General features: G+C 34.1%; 2 protein-coding genes across 2 annotated transcripts; one reads left to right on the forward strand and one right to left on the reverse strand.

Annotated features, from left to right (window-relative positions):
• Nucleotides 1-1,559: 1,559 nt before the first annotated feature.
• Nucleotides 1,560-22,486, reverse strand: LOC134686312 (superoxide dismutase [Cu-Zn]-like). Its single transcript, XM_063545980.1, has 6 exons — nucleotides 22,440-22,486; nucleotides 18,435-18,707; nucleotides 10,586-10,662; nucleotides 7,170-7,269; nucleotides 3,473-3,660; nucleotides 1,560-2,053 (listed from the first exon to the last, which is right to left on the reverse strand). Exons 3-6 carry the CDS (start codon nucleotides 10,649-10,651, stop codon nucleotides 1,943-1,945), a joined length of 465 nt encoding a protein of 154 aa, XP_063402050.1. The 5' UTR covers nucleotides 10,652-10,662; nucleotides 18,435-18,707; nucleotides 22,440-22,486; the 3' UTR covers nucleotides 1,560-1,942.
• Nucleotides 12,272-14,761, forward strand: LOC134686311 (uncharacterized). The gene is made up of 2 exons (XM_063545979.1): nucleotides 12,272-13,520; nucleotides 14,632-14,761. The coding sequence occupies exons 1-2, from the start codon at nucleotides 12,333-12,335 to the stop codon at nucleotides 14,725-14,727; spliced, it is 1,284 nt and encodes a 427-aa protein (XP_063402049.1). The 5' UTR covers nucleotides 12,272-12,332; the 3' UTR covers nucleotides 14,728-14,761.
• Nucleotides 22,487-23,748: the final 1,262 nt, after the last annotated feature.

The following is a 23,748-nucleotide window of genomic DNA, read 5'->3' on the forward strand; positions in this document are numbered from 1 at the left end:
AACAATAAATCAAAGACATTACACCTCTGCAATACCAATGATGCCACAAGCTTCAGGACTTCCAGCAGACAGACGGACAGACAGACAGACAGACAGACAGACAGACAGACAGACAGACAGACAGACAGACAGACAGACAGACAGACAGACAGACAGACAGACAGACAGACAGACAGACAGACAGACAGACAGACGGACGGACGGACGGACGGACGGACGGACACCGGACATGTGTATACCATAATACGTCTCGTCAAAATTTTGACGGGCGTATTAAAAACCAATACTTTGTCCCAATATAGAAAATCTAAATACAACGGTTGGATTAAAATAGAGGGCTCAAAATCTTACTACACGGATAGATTCTGTATATCACAGGAATTCAAGACTTTAAATTAAACCCAGTAAAATTGGTCAAGAAATAAGAAATGTATACAAAATATTAAAGTATTGTTTTGACTCCTTTCTCCAAAACGGTTAGGGCTAGGATCAAGCAATTAATTTTATCGTTTAAAAACTTAATGTTGCATCGTTATAAATTTATAAAAAAATAGCATTCCAAATTCCAGTCATCAAAACATAATACGTAAATTTTTATAAAACTACATTTTGCATAATCATACCACATTATTTATTCTATGACTTGTGAAAATGCTAATAAGAAGTAGAAATACAGAGACAAGAAACGAATTCAATGTTCTTGTGAACACTTTGTAACATGAAGTTTAAGATAATATAAACATCACCCAATATGCATTGCCACTACATGAAGTATTCATTTAAAGGCATTACCTCGCCAATATATATATTTTTTGTGCTAATGCGGCGTAAGGCAATCAGCAATAAATCAAAGACATTACACCTCTGCAATACCAATGATGCCACAAGCTTCAGGACTTCCAGCAGACAGACGGACAGACAGACAAACGGACAGACAGACAGACAGACAGACAGACAGACAGACAGACAGACAGACAGACAGACAGACAGACAGACAGACAGACAGACGGACGGACGGACACCGGACATGTGTATACCATAATACGTCTCGTCAAAATTTTGACGGGCGTATAAAAAACCAATACTTTGTCCCAATATAGAAAATCTAAATACAACGGTTGGATTAAAATAGGGGGCTCAAAATCTTACTACACGGATAGATTCTGTATATCACAGGAATTCAAGACTTTAAATTAAACCCAGTAAAATTGGTCAAGAAATAAGAAATGTATACAAAATATTAAAGTATTGTTTTGACCCCTTTCTCCAAAACGGTTAGGGCTAGGATCAAGCAATTAATTTTATCGTTTAAAAGCTTAATATTGCATCGTTATAAATTTAAAAAAAAAATAGCATTCCAAATTCCAGTCATCAAAACATAATACGTAAATTTTTATAAAACTACATTCTGCATAATCATACCACATTATTTATTCTATGACTTGTGAAAATGCTAATAAGAAGTAGAAATACAGAGACAAGGAACGAATTCAATGTTCTTGTGAACACTTTGTAACATGAGTTTTAAGATAATATAAACATCACTATGCAGTATGAAGTATTTCGTGTCAGTCAATTATGTAGTATGCAGCTCCATTTGTAAAAAAGTCATGGTCACTGAGGAGGGTGGACTCAACAACTGCATGATAGATACATATATGTATATAATGTTTTGTTCATTTGATGTCTTTTATGTATTGTAAAATTATTATATAGATATAGGAAGATGTGTGAGTGCCAATGACAACTCTCCATCCAAATAACAATTAATCAAAGTAAACCATTATATGTTCCTTTATGTATGCCTTCAACCCATATGTGTTAAAATGCGCCGCATTTATTCAATAAACTATTATTTTTCATTCAAAGGCATTACTTCACCAATATATATAGTTTTTGTGTCCTAATGCGACGTAAGGCAATCAACAATGAATTAAAGCCATTACACCTCTGCAATACCAATGATGCCACAAGCTTCCAGACTTCCAGCATTTCCTGTTGTCTTGCTAGTCTCATCTTCACCTAAACCCAGATCATCTCTATCTCCATGGACCTGAAAAGATATAGAAAATTATGTGTATGTATTGTGACTGATATAAAGGTGAATATATTTGTTTATTAATTAAATCAAGTTACTATTTCAGACAATAAATAGATATATGAAGATGCGATATGAGTTCCAATGATACAATTATGGTTCTTTCTAATGTCTTGCTGGCAAAGAAAGTGGTTTTGGCAGACCATTGATTAAATGATTGCTAAACAAGTAAAAATTCTGCTTTGAAACGTCAAAGTTTGAATTTGGAAACTTATAGGTAAGTCAAGATTTTAAATTATTGAAAGCAAAATATTTCTGAACAGGTTAAACTTGAATTAAGATGAAAAAGATTATTAAAACTCTCATTGTCGAGAAGAAGTTCCTTTAGACACTTGTCAAACAGATAGACCAAAGAAGCTAGACCATTTAATTTTACATACAAATAAACAGATGATGTTCTTTCCATTAAAAATCCAAGCTTTTCTGATTAGCTTCAGTTTGTATATCATCCAGAATTATTAATTTAAAAAAAGCCAGACACGTGTTCATCTGTCTCATTTTTAGATTTATACCTCGAAATTGACATACATGGCCATCTCAGAACAAGAATAGATGACAAGCGAAACGATTTTAATATAGAAATTATCAATTTCCCCCACCTAAGTATCAATATTCCAATTTCACCTGCATATTGGATATACATTCCTTAATTCATTCGGTATCCAAGAGCCTATAGGTGCTACTCAGGCTGTGTTAAACGAGAGCAGTGTCATGGTAATGTCACAAAACGTCTTGTCCTTTTTTTCAAAGTACATCCGAAGATATCAAGACCTTGTTGATAAATATTCCGTATCAACTTCACATATGATACACGATGGTCTTGAAGTATATATACTAGGTACTGACGGTGTTTGTCATCTTGATAACGTGTTTTATTGTTTTTTTATTTGTCTTAGTAAAATATAACTTTTACTGTTAAAGTCTTTTTTTGTTTATTATATCAATTTCACGTGGCTCGGTTTTTATTTGTATACTTTTATTTCGTTTATGTCTATATGCCTTTTTTTGCTGTTGGCATATTTGTGAAAATGTATGTGAAAAAAAGTAAAATCACAAAAATACTAAAATTCGTGGAAAATTCAAAACGGAAAGTCTCTATTTTAATGGCAAAATCAAATGATTAAACACATCAAATAAATGGACAACTGTCATATTCCTGACTTGGTACAGGCATTTTTAAATGTAGAAAATGTTGGATTGAACCTGGTTTTATAGCGCTAAACCTCTCACTTGTATGGCAGTTGCATGAGTTTATTCATTGCCATATGATAATGCATAGTTTCTACAACTAACTTTCACAATATGAGAGGCAACAAATTCTGTATATTATATCTTGTTTCCAGAATTTAGCAACCTTAATGAAATAATTCTTACAACTACTGTTCTTCCTATGATAGACTGGGGGCCAGTTAGGGATATCATTGTGTCTGTAAAATTAATTGTTGCCTTCCCCGAAACACTTGCAAGTATATTGCCTAGATCACCAACATGCCGTTCCTCGTCTGCTGGTGCACCATGTGTCTTTCCAAATGGATTATAATGTTCTCCTGCGCTAAGACAACCTATAAGAAAAAGCAGAGGCTCTAAGGAACATGTGTAGGTCACCTGCATCTTCCACGTTGGCCACTTTTAGTAAAAATCAACGACGTTACAGTAGAATAACTTTATCATGGGTGAACGGACAATTTCAGTCATCTTTACATATTTGTAGGTGATAGTTTTGCCTTTTAAAAGTGTCTATCTATTTATTATATATTGCAAGATTAGAGGTAAAACAATGCAAAACATGTAAATATTAACTAGTTATCAAAGGTACCAGGATTATAATTAAATACGCCAGACGCGCGTTTCGTCTACATGAGAATCATCAGTGACGCTCAGATCTAAAAGTTATAAAGCCAAACAAGTACACATTTTGAAGAGCATTGAGAACCCAAAATTCAAAAAATGTTGAGCCAAATGCGGCTAAGGTAAGCTGTTCCTTGGATAAGAAAATCCTTATTGTTTTGAAAAATTCAAAGCTTTGTATCAGGAATTTTATAAAAATGACCATATAATTGATATTCATGTCAACACCGAAGTGCTGACTACTGGGCTGGTGATACCCTCGGGGACGAAACGTCCACCAGCAGTGGCAACTACCCAGTGGTGTAATAAGTTATCAAAGGTACCAGGATTATAATATAATACGCCTGACGCGCGTGAAGAGCATTGAGACCCAAATTTCAAAAATGTTGTGCCAAATACGGCTAAAGTAAGCTATTCCTGGGATAAGAAAATCCTTATTGTATTGAAAAATTCAAAGTTTTGTATCAGGAAATTTATAAAAATGACCATATAATTGATATTAATATCAACACCGAAGTGCTGACTACTGGGATGGTGATACCCTCGGGGACGAAACGTCCACCAGCAATGTCAACTACCCAGTGGTGTAAATAGTTATCAAAGGTACCAGGATTACAAGTTAGTACGCGAGACGCGCGTTTCGTCTTCATAAGACTCATCAGTGAGGCTCAGATCTAAACAGTTATAAAGCCAAATAAGTACAAAAGTGAAGAGCATTGAGACCCAAATTTCAAAAATGTTGTGCCTAATACGGCTAAGGTAATCTATTCCTGTGATTAGAAAATCCTTAGTTTTTTGAAAAATTCAAAGTTTTGTATCAGGAAAATAAAACTGACCATATAATTGATAATCATGTCAACACCGAAGTGCTGACTACTGGGCTGATAATACCCTGGAGGACGAAACGTACCAGGTGTAAATAATAAGCAAAGGCAACAGCTTCAATAACAAGTCAACTGGTGATTTTGTCAAGTATGGCTTATTTGGAGATATCGTCTTGCAGATCACTTTTGCTAATTGAGTAAAAATTCATGGAAGCCATAGATTTGTTGGGGTGCTGTTGGTCTGTACCACAGGATTGTGTATGCGTTTAGTGTGGTTAGGGCCCTATGCTCTCTGTCACCGATGGAAAGTCTTCTTTATTGGTGAAAAGAAAGCCGAGTGCGTAAGTCTTTCTGCCAATACATAGCCTCTACACTATTCAAGACTTCTACAATGCATCCCCGCGACAGCGCATGGTAACTAGTATCTAGCATTCTAGGTATTATTGTAGAGGATCTCGGAGTAGCAAGGGCTCTAGAGATGCAGTGTGTAGGCCAATCGGCGCGTGGACACGCCCTTGTACTCATCAATATTGTCCCAACTATGGGTAAAAAGTACCGCTGCCTTGTGGATAGATCTGGGAAGATCAAAAGGCTATGGGAGCAGACTTAGAAAGAAAAACCGGGAAGATGGAACTCGATCTTTAGCCATGGCAGGCAACCATTTATGGGAAGAAAAAACTCCATCCTGCAGGTAGCAGGTTTCTTGTATTGCTAATCACCAGACAGAGTAAAAAAAGAAGAAGATTACGGAAAAAAACCCAAATAGAGTTGTTGATTTACTTATTGCCTGGGCCGTGATATTCGATTTTTATCATGAGCGCTAGCGATGGATGCAATGAACGAATATCACGGTCCACGCCATGTATACATACTTTTCCTCTAGGAAATTTGACTAATTTTTAGTTATTGAGTTGTTTAGAATGTGTTGCAACTACGAAAATGTGTGCTGGTGCTTAGAAATCGACCAGAAATAGGTCGATAAAATTTTAATCGTCTGAAATAACCTTATATCGGAACTGGTACAGCAGAACATTTCGTTGTTAAATGACAAATTTAAGTATAGTCACGGTATCAGTGCCAAGACAAGTGAAAAATCGTTTGATATTGGAGCACATTAACAGATGGGTAAACTCTTAAAGAGTGTACCCTAGATCAACAAAAGAAATTAGGCCACAAAATTGTCAAACTTTTATCAGGAGACTAATAAGGCATATACAGAAAAAAGCCCATAACCACCAGAAAACTGGCGATGTTCCACCACCAAAACCCCTGGCGGAGACAATATGTGAGCAAAACAAACGGAAATAATAGGCAAAATTGTCAAAAATTGGGGTTCAGCAATCATTTAACTTATGTAATAAGCTTATTCACTTTACCAACAAACAGTTTTTTGTCAACAAAGAAAACAAAATGGCATGTTAACACTCTGAAGACATAAGCAAAAATGAAAGACAAGAATACAAAAATGACGATTACACAATAACACAATGGCGGGATGTATAAATACAGAACCTCGCCAAAAGTACCTTTTTGTGTCCTGTTAAATTGCTCCTTTTAAAATTGTTATACGATGATGACTGATGTACCCATATTTTGACTATTTTATTAATTGTGACTGTTTATTTAACGCATCATGTAAATGTAGCGGAATTCGATGAGACTGTTATTAAAGTGAGAGCTAGGGTTAGCGCTATAGAACCAGGTTTAATCCACCATTTTCTACATTTGAAAATGCCTGTACCAAGTCAGGAATATGACAGTTCTTGTCCATTCGTTTTTTGATGTGTTTTGTTTTTTGATTTTGCCATGTGATTATGGACTTTCCAAATTGATTTTCCTCTGAGTACAGTATTTTTGTGATTTTACTTTTTTTTTCTCCAAAAACAGACTCTCAGTAAAGTTTAAAACTACACACAAAAACAAAACCTTTTCAGATGATAATCGACGTCAGTACCTGGCAGATATCTTGTTTATGGCATTTTGTTTTCTGGTCTGTGCGTGCGTCTGTGCGTCGTACCGTCCGTTCGTCCCGCTTCAGGTCAATGTAGATTTTGAGGAAGTTAAAGTCTAATTAACTTTAAACTTAGTACACATGTTCCCCATGATAAGATCTTTCTAATCTTAATGTCAAATTAAAGTTTTTATCCCAATTTCATGATCCACTGAGCATAGAAAATGATAGTTCGAAGTTCAGGTTAAAGTTTTTGGTCAATGTAGTTTTTTATGAAGTTGAAGTCCAATCAACTTGAAACTTAGTACATATGTTTCCTATGATATGATCTTTCTAATTTAAATGTCAAATTAAAGTTTTGACCCCAATTTCACAGTCCACTGGACATGGAAAATTATAGCGCGAGTGGGGCATCCGGGTGATATGGACATATTATTGTTATACTTACCATTTGTGATGTCTCCAAACTCATAAATGGTAAAACCTTGTTGTACTGAAGCTCTTAAACCAATGAAGGCCCCTGTCACTCTGACTGGTGAATTACTATTCTGAAAGGTAATCAATTATCAAATATTAGAACTAAATACATTTGTAAATTAGACAAAAGTCTTCCTTCTACTTTAATTTCACACATTTGTAAATTTTCTAGAATACTTTTTTTTAAAATTTCTATTTACAAATATAAGTGTTGTTTTTTGTGACCATTCAATAGATCGAGCCAGTTTATTGTTCTCATACTTCAAAATCAACCAATCAAAATGCTGGATTTCATGTTTCGAGCATGAAATTTGTGCCCCAAGCACTGAGCAAAGTTGTACGACTTCAACTCTAATCATTTGAGCTTTTCAGAAAAGATAACAGATACATATAATAAAGGATTGTGTGATCACTTAAAAAAATGTGAAGATAACAAATAAATGTTCACTCAAATGAGAAGATGTGATAAGGCCATTTTTTGGGCTCCAAGATTCGGAAATAATGTTTTATAATATATCTATTTTAAAATAACCCCATCTTAACGACATAGTAAATCTGATTAAAAAATACTGATCCTGCGACGAACCTTTTCCTGACACTAAGACCATAACGAGGATGCTATCATTTTAACTTGAAGATAAAAAAAATATGTATCATAACGTTTTTAATCAGTGATTGTTGATCACCAGCTAATTAACTTGGCTAATTAGAGATCTCAAATAGGGCAAAAACGGTTTGGTAAAGTAAAGAATGGAAATGGGGAATGTGTTAAAGAGGTAACACACCTACCAAAGAGCAGATAACAGCCGAAGACTACCAATGGGGCTTCAACACAGCGAAAAAATCACGCACTTGCTTCACCTAAACAAAAATGGGATATTTAACGTCAAATAAACTAAATAATATATAAGTTAACTAAAATTAAAATCGTACAAGACTAACGAATGCTAGAGGCTCCTGACTTGGGACAGGCGCAGAAATTCGTCGAGGTTAAACATGTTTTGTAAGATTACAACCCTCCCCTTTACCTCTAGCTAATGTATATATAACACACACACACACACACACCAATTCTAACAGAAAGACTCAGTTTAATAGAAGTCCGATTCCGGTATCATGACAGAATAGGCAACAAAATGTACTAAATGAAATGAAAATGATTAAAAAAGTTAACAAAGGAATAGTAGCAGCCACTTAAATGCAAGCTCAAAACCTCAATCAAACTGATAAAAAGGTTATGTTTCCATCAATTGAATACCAAGTACAATCCCTCCTGTTAGGGGTTTAGTATCATATATCCCTAAAATTTACGGGGAAAAAATAACCCGTTGCATGCCAACAACTGGTATTAGAATAAATGCGTTTATTTGCGATGCAAAAACCCTTAAGTGATTCAATATTAAAGCCAAAATCATTAATGACTTAACAGTATCGTAACAATATCCCTTCTTGATAAGTCTGTTTAAAGTTTTGTTAGCTTTTAGGTGAATGTCGACATCTTTGTGCTTTGTAAAGTATAGTATCATAAAAGATTTGATGTGAAATACTTGAACGTATAAGTTGTGTGCATCTATAATACTAAAATAACGAGGTCCAATTTGTCAGCGTGCGATAAATTCGTTATACAGTTAACTACTGACCCCCTACGGATCCATAGAGGGTGAATTAAATCCTCTATGGATCCGTAAGGGGTCAGTAGCGAATCATATAACTTATAATGGTGTGTTTGTACCGATGATATTTAGTAAATGCTTTGACTTGTTTGTGATATCAAAATCCTTGGAGAAATAATTTTCAGTAATATATAGGTTTCTTTCGTTAAAATCTAACACGTTGTTACAGAAAAAAAAGCAAATCGAACAAGTTGAGATTTATAAACACCGTGAGATGGTGACAATGGAACGTCACCATCTACACAAGAGTCTCTCAAGAGCCTGAATCGCTCACCTTGATTTAAGAGAAGACTTTAAAATTTTAGCAAACTTGATGAACAAATTGTGTAAAATGGTTTTAAAAGGGCAATAACTCATGAAGGGGTCAGTTGACAATTTTGGTCCTAGAAATGTTTGGTACATATTACTTTGCTGAACATTATTGTTGTTTTCAGTTTATATCTATCTATAATAATATTCAAGATAATAACAAAAAACAGAAAATTTCCCCAAAACTACCAATTTAGTGGCAGCAACCTTACAATGGGTTGATCGACTCGTCTGAAAACTTCATGGCTAATAGATCTTGACCATTTAAACAAATTTACCCCATGTCAGATTTGCATTTAGGCTTTAGCTTAAGTTATTGAGATATAAGCCAAAAACTGCATATGACCCCTACGTTCTATTTTTAGCCAATGCGGTCATGTTTGTCAATGGATCAAAACTTCGGATACAATTCATAAACTAGATATCCTAATTAACATTTAGTTAGAGTATTTGGCCTAGTAGTTTCAGAGGAGAACATTTTTGAAATAGTTTACGACGACAGACGACGGACGCCAAATGATGACATACGCCCATGTGGGGCCCTTCTGGCATTCTGTTTGATACGACTTCTGAGACATGAAGCATAATTTCTCATTTCTTGAAGTTGACTTTTTGCAAGACGTCACAAGTGAATTTGCTGAAAGTTTTTATGTTTATTACTCTAAGCTATCATGTCTTGATATGTATAGACTCTGTATACAATGTGACATATTTAGTGTATCTTTATGAAAATTAATCTTTCTGCGTTTAAAGACGTACATTATAATAACGGATAATAAATACAAATTGTTTAGTCTGTCTAATGAAACTTTAAAGATTGTCAATTTTTATGCAAAATTGTTGCACATTTGGTACTCAGTGCTATTTAAAAAAAATCTAAATACCTGACACGACGGAGAGATATTTCTGTAAAATCAGCTCAACGTTTTAATCACATTGTATTGTTAAGGACATGTTAAGCTTCTCAATGATTACAGTTAATGTTTGTCAAACTGCTATATATCCAATGATTTTTTTCCAAGAAAATTTATCGTCCCCTTCCGACGGACTATTATCGTTTCCTCAAGACCATACTAGCAAATGGTGTCAAGGGAGAGCCGAACATTTGCCATTAATTTTTACCCCGGAACGGGAATCGAACCAAGAACCTTTATGTTAGCAGTCAGAAAATCAGCACTGCTTTAAAGATACTTATATTTATATGCCACGGTTTCGCCCTCAGATCTTAGTAATTCTAATTATCATACCAAAGTGAGTTTCATCCATTAAAAATTATCAAACTAAGTAAATATACAATATTTTACTTAAAATTTTCAAATCATGAACAGGCAAGGAAGGGCTATAATTCTATACAAGATATGCATCGTGTTATCAGAGTGTTGACAAACAAAAAATGGTAAATTACCTCTTGAGTGAAAAAGACAGTCCCCTTTATGGAAGTTCCCTCCACGACACATTTGGCTTTTATCATAACTTTCTCACCTATAAAGAAAAGATTTTTTACAAACCAGTGACCATGAAATCTAGATAAATTATGCGATTGGTGTAGAAAATAGAAAATATAATTTAATGCAAATAAATGTAAAGGTAATGAATGCACTTACAAAATAATAAAAAGTCTAGATAGTTAAGATAATTATGTCCAAGTTAATCATCCAGTAAATGAAGAAAAATACTTGGGATTAATTACAAAGGAGCATATCGGCTTTAGATTGAAAAAAAAACATTTCTAACTGTGTGAATAAAGGTCAAAGAGTTTTTAGCATTGACCCTTATTTTAGCCGTCATCCGAATGCACGAATGAGAGACATTCTAAGAAACGTCATGCGATACTGTACTCGAAACATTTTAAAAGATAATGTGTTCACATAAGAAGAGCGCAATGAGTGGCTGTCGTTGTTTATTATTTTGAACATAAACCAGGCCGTTAGCTTTCTTTTTCTTCTTCTTCTTCTTGTTTTAGGTCAACAAAGCTTCAATACTGAAGAATACATGTTGTTGCTTGAATTGTTTTATATTTGTCATTTATGGGCCCTTTTATAGCTAACTATGCGTTATGGGTATTACTCACAGTCAAAGCCGTACGGCGACCTTAAGTTGGTAATTTTTGTGTGATCTGGTCGCTGACTATGCGGTAAGGCTTTGCTCATTGTTGAAGGCCGTACGGTGACCTATATTTGTTAATGTTTGTGTCATGTTGGTCTTTTGTCGATAGTTGTCTCATTGGCAATCATATCACATCTTCTTTTTTTTATATCTTGTGGAATTTTGCAACAATTCCACATTTGCTTATTTTCATAATCAATATAAAAATAAGCCGATGTGGTAACATTACCAATAAGTGTAACTCTCAACCAGGTTGTTTTTCTACCTTGAAATTGCGTAATTTTTTTTTTCGCTTTGCATCACACTGGACTGTGTCTTCTAAAGTAAATGTGTATCGAAATGATATGAAATCTTTTCAACAAACAAATGGAAGTTTTTAACGACCTTGACTGGCTATACAGCTCTTGCACGATCGGCTAAATCTTTTCAGTAAGTCCAGCCATCAATATAATGCTGAGTTCACACGTAATTCGAATTCGATTCGCATTAACTAATTTGAATTAGTTTAAGCATTCGAAACGTTTTACGTCCTAACGTCAATTCTAATTCGAATTGCAATGCACGTCAAATACGCTAAATACTGTCCTAACGACGTTAATTTTTAATTCGAATTAACAAAAACGTATTTCCAATGCGAATTGGATAATTCGAATTAGCCAATTCGAATCAATTCGAATTAAAAAAGAAGAGTGTGTGAACGCGATAAGCGAATTCGATTAGCATTCGATTTAAACGTACGTGTGAACGAGGCATTATAATGTTGGGTAGTTTGATATTTTTGGTGCGGTACTGTTCTTGAAAGTTCTATGCGCTTGCGTTTATGTTTGAAAGTGAATCCGCTCGTAATAACAGGCTGAGTAAATTATGCTTTAAATGCATTATTTATTTTACGTTATTTGTCTACAATCATGATTCCTTTTTCATTTTGCAACCCGCAGAATTATTGCTAATCTTCATTTTAATAGCAAACTGCATTTAGCGCGAAAATGTATGCTTTGTTGACGTCACGATGCATGGTACTAAACATGGCTGCATCCAGGTAAGCAATGAGTATTGTTCTGCCTTCAAATGAATCCAACCTTAAAAGAGTTTCTTCGAAACGTTTCGCACCTTCGAAATCTTTTCAAGACGCTAAAGAAAAACTCGGGCCTATATATTTTAGTTCAAAACTAGTAGAATGCCCTCAAAACGCCGTTGAATTGTCAAAACTATTACAAAAGTATGAACAGATCGACAAAAAAGCCTTTCGTTCAAAAGAAGAAAACAGGCGTCAACAACGAACATTAGTACACAATTTGGAATCCAGATATTCGTTTACTGGGAGGAATTCTGTACAGGTTCAAAAAGTGACCGATGTAAAATTACCACCAGCAGGATTTCGTTATCATGCAGACGGAACAGCAAAATTACATCGGGTTCCAATAGCTACTAGTTTTGAAGCTGGACAAGCAGTTTCATCTGATGATTCTTCCAGTAATCTTTCCGATGATTTTATTGGTCGTAAATCATTATTGTGGTCTTTATATACAGACGGAAGTGATGACAATACATCAGACGGAGATGGGACCAAACAAGATAGAATAAACGAAGGAAAAAATTTGTTAAAAGTAAGTGACAAATTGATATCACAAATTGAAGAAGAACTGAAACTGAATAACGCAGACATACGACGACGTACGGGACAAAAAAATATGAAAACGGAGAGTAAGCAACACAGTGTATCATTTCAAACGTCGCCAGCAAAATTGTCTTTCGGCAACATTAACAATAAAACATCTGGATTCGGTTTAGAAAGGAAATATTCTGCATCAAAAGCAAGTTGTACCTCTTGTCAATCAAAAATGAAACACAATAGCGAAGATTTTAAAACTTTGCAGGATAGACTGTCAAGAAAAACTAGTGCGCCAACTATTCCATGGAAGATTGCAACCCAAGCAAAATCATTAGAAAACAGATATTATTCCCTACCATCTTTTAAATCGCCGCAACCTCTAAGAGCGTCTTCTGATAATTTATTTAGAAAAACTTCGAACTCTTTGAAACAATTAAAGCACGCAAGTGAAAAATCAGTGTTAAAAAAAGAGAGTGACGAATTTACGTCTTCAAAACGTCGCCCCTCCTCACCCAAGCGAAAGCCCAGTAGAAAGACTTATTCTGCGGTACCAGTGAAGTCTGTAAAGAGCATACCTATTGTTGGACGATGTAGTAGTGCTGACATTATCAAACAAAGACAGGTAAGTTTAAACTAAGTATGTGAGCGTATATCACTGAAAATGGAACAGTGTTGGATTATTTTCCTTACATGTGATATTTTATGTCATTTAAAGGCATTTTTTGATAATATTAATGACTCAGGTTATCTCAACTTTTTGTATTTACCCACTAGGCCCGTTGAAGACTTAAGTCTGGTTTTTTTAATAAACCGGATGAAGTCATTTCAGTTTTATTCACTAGGCACGATAAAGACTTATTTAAATCACTAGGTCTTGTAACGACTTGCATTTTCTTTTTATTTCGGATGAAGATTATTGTTCAGTCTAACTCGTTAGGGCTTATTCAGAGTTTTCGGTTTTATTCACTAGGTCGAATTGTGAGTTTTCGTTTTTTTCAATTTGCCCGATGAAGTCTTTTCGGTTTAACCCACTAAAACACTTGGGGGGGGGGGGGGGGTTACCCACTTTTGCCTAATGACGACTTTTCTGTTTAGACCACTATCCCCAATAATTTCTATTTAACTCGCTAGTCTCTGTAAAATAAACCCCGTTTTATTCACTAGGCCACACGAAGATTTTTCGAGTTTACTCCCTAGGCCTGATGAAAAGCATAAGATTTACCCCACTTAGCCTGGTGAACACCTTTTGTTTTTTTCCAAATACGCATGATGAAGACCTTCTGTTTTTTTCTAACTCGACCCGACGAAGAACTTTCGGTTTTATTCACTTGGCTTAAAAAAGGCATTTTGGTTTTATTAAGTGGCCTGACGAAGACCTTTTGTGTTAATTTCCACATTGCCTAATAAAAGTCAAGTTGTTTGGAAAACAAATCCGAATTAGACGTTTATTTATGCATTTGAAACGGACAGAAATACAGAAATATGTACGAATAAAATCATGGTGACAAGAAAGGAAAATAGTTTAAAAAAAATAAACAATACAACGATGTATGCAAAGTTTATAAGGAGAAACACTTTGTTGACCCTTTTGGTCAGGCAAGTTTAAACATTAATACAAAGAATACAACTTTTTCTCGATGAATGCAATAATTATAGAAAAATCCCATCTACTAAAATCCAAATTGAAATAAAGAAGTATGAATTAATTTAAAATTTTATATAATGTTTTGTAGAAAGAAGAAAATGCTGATTTGGAGGCAAAGGTTGGAGACTTTCTGAAAAGATTAAAAAGTAGAACAGAAAGTTCAGTACCAGAAGTATCCTTCTGATACAACTTATGTAATAAAATGATAACTAACAAGAGGCGTGTAGTTTTGAATTCCCAACACTACTATAATTCACTCGAAATGTAGATAGAAAGTCGAAATTATCATAGTTTTTTTTTTAGTCTTATTGATATATAACATTTACCATTTTCATTCTCAATTTTATATTCTAATATGACGTCCTTATTACGCTTTGTAAACAAAGCCGTGTTCTAATGAGCATAAAAAATATGTTTGACACATGCGCACGAACTTACTGTGTATATTAACGTTATTTCCATCGTTATCCTTTTAAATTTATACATTTAAGCAGCTAACATAAACTTTTATTATATATTTTTATTTAACAACATATATTTACACTGCTCGTAATTTTAAACTTATCAAATATGAAATGTAATGCACAGACTTCTCGGGGAGGAAACGGGAAAAGCCAAACATTTCTACGGTATTTTCGTACGCTTCGATCTATAAAAATACTGTATGTGTCCTATTAGAATCGAAATAATTCCTTCGTGTCATGCTCTATGCTCATTTTAACATGGGTAGGCATTATATTTGACCACATTTTACACCTCGCTAACGCTCAGTGTAAAATATCGACAAATATAATGCCTACCCATGTTAAAATGAGCATAGAGTATGACACGAAGGAATTATTTCTTAATCATGATATCCCATTTCGAAAAGAACAATTTAAATTTGATTTGTTCATGATGACAGGTATTATAAAGAATATCTAAGGATTGAGCTCTCTGTCTAAGTATATTATCAAATATAAAAATAAGAAGATATGGTATGAATAGACCAAAATGACACAAAAATTAACAACTATAATAGTTCACCTTCAACAATGAGCAAAGCCCATACCGCATAGCTCTAAAAGGCTCCGCAATGACAAATGTAAAACAATTCAAACGAGAAAACTAACGGCCTCATTTATGTACAAAAAATGAAGGAAAAAAAATGTAACACAGTAACAAACGTTCACCACTGAATTACAGGCTCCTGACTTGGGACAGGCACATACATACATAATAAGGCGGGTTAAACATCTAAGCGGGGTTCCAAATCCCCATCCCCTGACCTATAACAATACAACAGTACAACATCAGAATGCATTATAAAAATCAGTTGAAAAAGGCTCACCTCATCAGATAAATACAAATAAAAGTACTACACAGCGAGGAAATTTTTATTGAGCCTAGTTGATTGTTATGCAAATGCATTCTTTGTGACATTGAGGTTTGTGAACAAACAAACCTATATCGATATATGAACTGGCATGTATGATGAATGGAACTGTCGGCACAAGGAATTATTGATGCAGCTTCCATAGAACAGATGTAGCTAACTTTTTATTTACATTTAAATCAACTATTTTAAAACCAGATAGCCAAAATAAGAGATGCACATTGGAATATACCAAACATTGCTACCTGCATTATGATGCTTGGTTGTTTGTTACACTTTTTCAACCATCTGTACTTCCTAATGCAGAGTCCAGTGGGTAACTATTCATTCATTAACTTTAGACGAAATTCAGAAGGCAGGTTCTAAAATAATCATTTTTTGTTGTTCAACTTTTATCATTCGTTGGTTAATTTTTTAATTAGGGCCCCGACTAAAAGTCGGGTCGCCCTATAGTGATCAGTCTGTCCGTCCGTCCGTCCGTAACACTTTAACTTTGTGTCCGCTCCATATCTAGAAAACCATTATGATTTCATACTTTATACTTTACATGTTTATTAACCACCACCAGAGGGCGTGTCATGATGTATGTACAACTTCCTAGGTCAAAGGTAAAGGTCAAAAACTTTCGTTTCAAGTTGACAACCCTGTGTCCTGTGATGAAGATCGTGTCCGCTACATATCTAGATAACCGTTCTGATTTTATACTTAATACTTAACATGTTTATTCTAACATGACGTCCTTCAAACGCTTTGAGTACACACCCGTGGTAAAATATGAATATATTTCATGGGCTGTTCCCATTGTACCCCCACGTCATATGTTTTTTAATGAATGAGCGACTCGACGTCATAGAACAATGACGTCAGAATATAAGCAATTTACGGGAAAATACACGCTTGTGAAACGGAAAATCATCACAACAAGGAAACGTTAACAAATGATGCTAAAATGAGTTATATTAGCCGTTTTTGTATACATATGAGACATGTAAGTACAATAATAATTAGATTAATCTAAAATTATCTAAATATGTTATTATAAATAGTTTAAGCATCATCATTTATTCAGTTTGCTCCGTTATTTTACGTCAATTTAATAGTGCGTTTATATATTGGAACGGCAAATAATGCCATCACCTAGAGCGCTTCGATCCAAAATAATTGCCGTATTTGTCCTATTAGAATCGAAATAATTCATGGGGCTTGAATATATCTAGATTTTACCACGGGTTGTCCCTTTATGCCGATATTTTACCCCTCGCTATCGCTCAGGGTAAAATATTTGTCATAAAGGGCCAACCCGTGGTAAAATCACGATATATTCAAGCCCCCATGAATTATTTCTTAATTAACCAACACCAGAGGGTGTGTCATGATGTATGTACAACTGCCTAGGTCAAAAACTTTGGTTTCAGTTGACAACCCTGTGTCCTGTGGTAAAGATCGTGTCCGCTCCATATCTGGATAACCTTTATGATTTCAAAGTTTATACTTAACATCCATTTTAACCACCATCAGAGGGCGTGTCATGATGTATGTACAACTTCCTAGGTCAAAGGTCAAGGTAAAAAAAACTTTGGTTTTAGTTGACAACCCTGTGTCCTGAGTTGAAGATTGTGTCCGCTCTATATCTTGGGAACCGTTTTGATTTCAAATATTATACTTGACATCCATTTCAACCAACACCAGAGGGTGTGTCATGATGTATGTACAATTTCCTTGGTCAAAGGTCTGTCTGTCTGTTGGTCTGTCCATCGCTTACAATTTTGATTCACACTATATTTATTTACCCAACGTTATTGACAGCGGGGCCCACAGAGATGGCTTCCATCTCAATGATATCTAGTTTGTTTTAAAATTAATAATTTCCAGATAACAGCTTTGAACATTTCCATACCACAGCAAAAACGCATTCATTATTTTTTTTATCCACATAACAAGTTAAGAGGAGCAAATATTTGTGTACAAAAGTAAAAAGATGAAAAAATATGCATGTTGACCAACAGGTGAAAATGGATAGGCAATCAGCAAAAATATTCCCCCTTCTCCTGAGAATATCAAATGACCGTCCCCTTTTGTGCTAGTGTACTTATACGATATATATGGGGTCAGTAAATTTCATATAGGATGAGAGTTGTAAAGCTCGAAATATACAGGTCTCCACGCGGTTTTAACCAATCAGTTTTCTTAGAAGTTGTAGGAGATATATATTATATATAGTGATAAAGGTATATATTTTCTATTTTATCCTAAAAAAGTCTCCTGTTATCCCACTTCCATGTTGAGCAAGCGGTAATGATGATATTTCGTATGCCATAACAGTTCATTTTGTGCCCTCTTCGCGTTCTTTGAAATATTAGAGAGCATGATTTAGTTTTAATATCTAAAACTTCAAGTTTTGGGAGTAAATTTCAGGATAAAAACAATATAATGTACATTGTCGGAAAATATAAAATGTATTTGCATGAGCTATAGCAACAGAACGAAAAGTGAGGCTTGCTTGTATTTGTACGTACTTTTTTCACATATGTATTTGATCTTTAACTTCTGTTTGTCATTCACTGTACATGTTGAATTTGGAAACGTAGAGTCATCAGCGACTACGGTACAACTTCTTTTTCTATCACAAAGATCTTTGACAATTGTTTCTGCATTAGGATCGTAACAATAGTCTGGTTTCCCAGGTTTGTTTCCGTAATCTGCAACCTGAATTATAATTTGTTTATCATTTTTACATACTAATTCCGCCGTATCATCTTGCTTTTTTGTAACTGACTTTGTATGAGAATCTACAACAGAAATATAAACAGTTTACTTTTTTTGTACTGGGCTTAAAAACAATATGGGAGGGCGAGAATACTCACAAAAAAATATCTAGACGGACCGCTGGCCGGGTAAATATTTGTGTTCTTTTCTTTATAAAAAATACATTCGATGCAGTGCAAGTTTACACTACTAAGGCCGCAGGAACAAGGCTCAAGCAAATATTTTTACCGTTTTATATAACACGTGCTACATTGAGGTATATAGAAATAAAAAACAAAACAAAGACGAGTACATCTGACTAAGACGATTTAAAATTATCTCTCGTAGAATTTTGAATAGCTCAAATGTCTATTTAATTGGTCCATTATTAAACAAAATAACTGCAAAAACAATTTTGGCACACACGTAGCGTTTCTTTGTATACTCGACATCAGACTTCGACTTTTATCATCCTTCTTATACGCGCCATTGTAAGAAAGAATACAAACGTCAGAGGTCTGCGAACAGTACATAACTTACAAGTAACCTAAAGATATATAGAGATCTAAAACCGTACACAACTTATCAGTAACCAACAGAAATCTAGAGGTCTACAAACCGTTAACAAATTACAAATAACATGAAGACATCTAGATATCTTTAAACAGTACAACACTAAAAAGTAACATAAAAACACCAGAAGGTCTACAAACAGTACACAACTTACAAGTAACCTAAAGACACCAGGAGTACGGGGCGCCGAATGGGACTCTTGTGGTTTTGTACAAAATTCAATTCTGTCATAACAAAATCATGTTTGTCTTACAAAACTATGTGCTACAGACTTGTTTTGTGAGAACTTCAATTTGGTGATGACAAAATTCATTTGTGTAGACAAAATTCATTTGTGTAGACAAAATTCATTTTTGTCATGACAAAATTCATTTTTGTAGACAAAATTCATTTTTGTAGAAAAAATTCATATTTGTCATACAAAATTGACTTTTGTTACCTGATATGGAAATTAAATCACAAAAGTCAATTGTGTGAGGTAAGATTCAATTTTGTGAGACAAAATTAACTTTTGTGAGACAAAATTAACTTTTGTGAGACAAAATTAACTTTTGTGAGACAAAATTCAATTTTGTGAGACAAAATTCAATTTTGTCAATTTTGTTGAGACAAAAAAAAAGTCAATTTTGTTAATTTTGTTGAGACAAAATTCAATTTTGTTAATTTTGTTGAGACAAAAGTCAATTTTGTCAATTTTGTTGAGACAAAAGTCAATTTTGTTGAGACAAAAGTCAATTTTGTTGAGACAAAAGTCAATTTTGTGACGACAAAATTCATTTTTGTGACGACAAAATTGACTTTTATGAGACAAAATTGACTTTCGTGAGACAAAATTCAATTTTGTCAATTTTGTTCAGACAAAATTCAATTTTGTCAATTTTGTTGAGACAAAATTAAATTTTGTCAATTTTGTTGAGACAAAAGTCAATTTTGTTGAGACAAAAGTCAATTTTGTCAATTTTGGTGAGACAAAAGTCAATTTTGTCAATTTTGTTGAGACAAAAGTCAATTTTGTCAATTTTGTCAATTTTGTCTCACAAAAGTCAATTTTGTGTAACAAAAGTCGATTTTGTATGCAAATTAGTTCACAGAAACCAAACTAAACTAATTTGAATACAAAATTCACTTTTGTCGCCCAATTTTCAAATTAGGTAACAAAAGTCAAGTCTGTGTAACAAAAATGAATTTTGTCATGACAAAAGTGACTTTTGTCCGCTGATAGATAATTTTGTATGACAAAATTTTAAATTAGTGGTATGATAAAAATTTTGTTAAACTGATCTCATTTTTGTTGTACAAAAGTCACTTTTGTCCGTACAAAATTGAATTTTGAGTACAAAACCACAAGAGTCCCATTCGGCGCCCCGTAAGGAGGTCTACAAACAGTACACAACTTACAGTTACCAAAAGACATCCAAATGTCTACAAACAGTGCACTACTTACAAGTAACCAAAAGATATCTAGAGATCTACAAACCGAACACAACTTACAAGTAACCAAAAGACATCTAGAGATCTAAAAACAGTACACAACTAACAAGCATCCAAAAGATATGTAGAAATATACAAACCGGCAGTACACAACTTACACATAACCAAAAGAAACCTAGAGGTCTACAAACCGTACACAAATTACAAATATCATGAAGACATCAAGAGATCTTCAAACAGTACAAAACTAAAAAGAAACCTAAAGACACCAAGAGGTCTCCAAACAGTACACCTCTTACAGTTACCAAAAGACATCCATAGGTCAACAAACAGCACATTACTTACAAGTAACCAAAAAACATCCAGAGATCTAAAAACCGAACACAACTTACAAGTAATCAAAAGACATCTAGAGGCCTGCTAACAATACAGCACTTAAAACTAACCAAAAAGACACATAGAGATTTACAAACCGAACACAACTCACAAGTCACCAAAAGACATATAGAGGCCTGCAAACAGTACACTAGGAGGTCTACAAACAGTACACCACTTACAAGTAACCAAAAGATACACAGAGATCTACAAACAGTACACCACTTACAAGTAACCAAAAGATACACAGAGATCTACAAACAGTACACCACTTACAAATAACCAAAAGATACACAGAGATCTACAAACAGTACACCACTTACAAGTAACCAAAAGATACCCAGAGATCTACAAACAGTACACCACTTACAAGTAACCAAAAGATACCCAGAGATCTACAAACAGTACACCACTTACAAGTAACCAAAAGATACACAGAGATCTACAAACAGTACACCACTTACAAATAACCAAAAGATACACAGAGATCTACAAACAGTACACCACTTACAAGTAACCAAAAGATACACAGAGATCTACAAACAGTACACCACTTACAAGTAACCAAAAGATACCCAGAGATCTACAAACAGTACACCACTTACAAGTAACCAAAAGATACACAGAGATATACAAACAGTACACCACTTACAAATAACCAAAAGATACACAGAGATCTACAAACAGTACACCACTTACAAGTAACCAAAAGATACACAGAGATCTACAAACAGTACACCACTTACAAATAACCAAAAGATACACAGAGATCTACAAACAGTACACCACTTACAAGTAACCAAAAGATACACAGAGATCTACAAACAGTACACCACTTACAAATAACCAAAAGATACACAGAGATCTACAAACAGTACACCACTTACAAGTAACCAAAAGATACACAGAGATCTACAAACAGTACACCACTTACAAGTAACCAAAAGATACACAGAGATCTACAAACAGTACACCACTTACAAATAACCAAAAGATACACAGAGATCTACAAACAGTACACCACTTACAAGTAACCAAAAGATACCCAGAGATCTACAAACAGTACACCACTTACAAGTAACCAAAAGATACCCAGAGATCTACAAACAGTACACCACTTACAAGTAACCAAAAGATACCCAGAGATCTACAAACAGTACACCACTTACAAATAACCAAAAGAAATCCATGTGTTTTTAATCTACAAAAAATAACACCGATCGGTCTCGCACATAAGACTATATTCCTGCGTTTTGTATTGTTATAACAGGGAAAGGAACAGAGTTGGTCATTTTAAGGAATAATTTCCCTTTAGCAAAAACATCTAAATGAAAATAGGCAAAAGTCGATAATTCCGAAACAGCCTTTTCAAAGAATTTGTGTTTATAAATACTCACATGCCGCCAATAACGATAACACCAGGCAAAGTCTGCATAATTTAATAGCTCCTGGAAAGAAAATGGATTATGAATTAAAAAATAATATAATTCAACTTGTTTTACACTTGATAAATGTATCTAGATGAAATATATTTGGTTGGTTTCTTTCCAATGCTGATGATAAATGACATGTATTATTTAATCCATGTGTATACAAAAGCTTCCTATATGTGCAAAGTATTGACAAAAAAAATAAGAATTATTGGTAATTCAAAAGATGTTTTATGATAACACAAATAACAAGCTACTAGCAAAGCTGAAGAATATATCAGATCTGTTGTCCCGAGAGACTTCATCCCAAAAAAAGCAAGGTTTTTATGTTCTATGTTCTTATCTTAGACCTATATGCCAAATGTAAACCATCAGTACATGATAATTATTTAATCCTAGTCCATATCAGAATGTTCAAGTTTGAAATGAAAAAAACTTATGTATGAGGAATTTACGCGATGTGACGTACGGTCTGTTTGTCACGGAATGATCCTGGCATGATAAAAGGCATTTAAAAACAAGCACACGAGAAATATTTAGAAATAAACGTGTTTTTTTGTATATTTTCTTTCGGACTTAAATCATAGTTTTAATTCTATTGTACTGATTATGTTGGTTTCTAATTCTGATAAGATTAGTATCTGCTTAACGTCCAGTGGCAAATAGTTCAAGCATGTACAGGACGAGCTTTTGTTTGTTTATTATATATCAAGAAAGCAACCAGTTACGGTTAATCTTTATTCGACATTAGTCTCAGTCCAAAAGTGTTAATAATTTGAATATTTGATAACACGATTAAATATTGTTATATATTAAAAAGGAGATAAAAGGGATATTGTAAATTATTCTGTGACCCCTACAAGTTGTCGTTAAGTCTCGTCGTCCCGAATGTTAACCCTCGTGTAAGTCACATGATACTCTTTATTATTGATAGATGTTTGAAAACTAAATTGCAGTCAAAGATGTATTTCTAAAACACAAATATACCAATATAAAATACAACGGACACTCCACAAATGCATCTTTTGAATTGATTACATCTAAATCCTATGTCTAACTGATACCACTAGAATGTGTACTGCCGCTCTTACCTTACCAATCGGTCTATTCTATTCCACAAAAAACAACTTGTGGTGCAATATCATTTTTTTACAGGCGTACTTATACATACGTATCTATTTTTGTAATCACTTATCTAACATTTAACTCTGATATCCTGCATGTACCGGGTTCTTCAATATTATTTTGTAATTTAAGTGACCAGCGGTCAAGGTTA

Source organism: Mytilus trossulus, chromosome 10 (assembly GCF_036588685.1).
Source record: "Mytilus trossulus isolate FHL-02 chromosome 10, PNRI_Mtr1.1.1.hap1, whole genome shotgun sequence".
In the NCBI taxonomy this organism is placed as follows: Eukaryota; Metazoa; Mollusca; class Bivalvia; order Mytilida; family Mytilidae; genus Mytilus; species Mytilus trossulus.